The sequence below is a fragment of the Acyrthosiphon pisum genome, chromosome A1 (genome assembly GCF_005508785.2).
Source record: "Acyrthosiphon pisum isolate AL4f chromosome A1, pea_aphid_22Mar2018_4r6ur, whole genome shotgun sequence".
Taxonomy (NCBI): Eukaryota; Metazoa; Arthropoda; class Insecta; order Hemiptera; family Aphididae; genus Acyrthosiphon; species Acyrthosiphon pisum.
The window spans coordinates 10,541,780-10,542,867 of record NC_042494.1 but is presented as its reverse complement, the minus strand read 5'-3'; the positions used below and the strand labels follow the sequence as shown (position 1 = coordinate 10,542,867).

At 27.3% G+C, this 1,088-nt stretch overlaps 1 protein-coding gene across 1 annotated transcript in view; it reads left to right on the top strand.

The window, feature by feature from the left end:
* LOC100573722 (synaptic vesicle glycoprotein 2B) overlaps window positions 1–1,088 on the top strand; it is a 38,043-nt gene that overhangs the window by 12,749 nt on the left and 24,206 nt on the right. The window contains exon 11 of the mRNA XM_029488473.1: window positions 810–812. Within this exon, the coding sequence (XP_029344333.1) occupies window positions 810–812 (3 nt within the window). The remainder of the gene's footprint in view (window positions 1–809; window positions 813–1,088) is intronic.

The following is a 1,088-nucleotide window of genomic DNA, read 5'->3' as shown; positions in this document are numbered from 1 at the left end:
CCAGGAAGATTTGATAGAGTTACAAAATGATCGAAACTGTAAGGATACGTTTGAATCTTCCATGAATATCGAAGAGTTTTGGTGTAAAAAAGCAATTACGTATCTAAGCTTCGAGAAATCGCACTAAGATATTTAGTCATGTTTTCAACAACTTATATGTGCGAACAAGGATTTTCCGCACTGCTCTACATTAAAAACAAACAAAGAAATCGGCTGGACGCCACTAAAGACATGCGTGTAGCTTTGAGCAATATTACCCCAAGAATATCTTTGTTAGTAAAGGAAATGCAAGCGCAAAAATCACATTAACTTGTTTTTATAATTAAATTTGCCTTTTATAAAAATAATAGTATGATACCCATTTTTTTTAATTATAGTAATTTGTGTTGAATTGAATTTTTAACAAATTAAATTATTTTGTATAGTAAAGTAGTAGAATTATAATATATAATAGTATAGTAATAAAAAGTAAAGTAAAATGATAAAAATTTAAATTTTTTGTATTCTTGTAAAAAAAAAAAAAAAAAGGTCTTCCTAGTTTACGTAAAAATTGAGGTGGTCCGCGAACTATAAAATATTGTCGAAGTGGTCCGTGGTGGTAAAAAGGTTGGGAACCACTGGTATAAAGAGTGAATCTTACGCTCGTATAACTAGATACTAAATTGTACACATGTGTCAAGGCTGACTACCAATATTAATTGTACATTTCAACAATATTTTTAGTTAAAGGTAAGATTATGAATAAGTAGATTCGTATAAGTATACAAAGTAATTAATAAGTATACTGGTAATTGGTATGCTGCTGTCAGTATGTACCTACTATAATTATTAAGATTCTGAGTGAAAGTGTGAAAATACAAAGGGATTTTTTGATGCAGTGTTTCGTTAAAATTTCTGATACCTACACAATAACTTATAAGATTATCAATCAACGTACGATGTATTATATCTGCTTATTAAAAATTATGTTAATATTTTATAATATTATACATTATAATATTTACCAGGATGGTTCTACATTTGTTTATGTTTAAAAAAAAGATTTGATTTGTCTTTTTTTCCTTATTTCTTTTATACATTGTTTAATT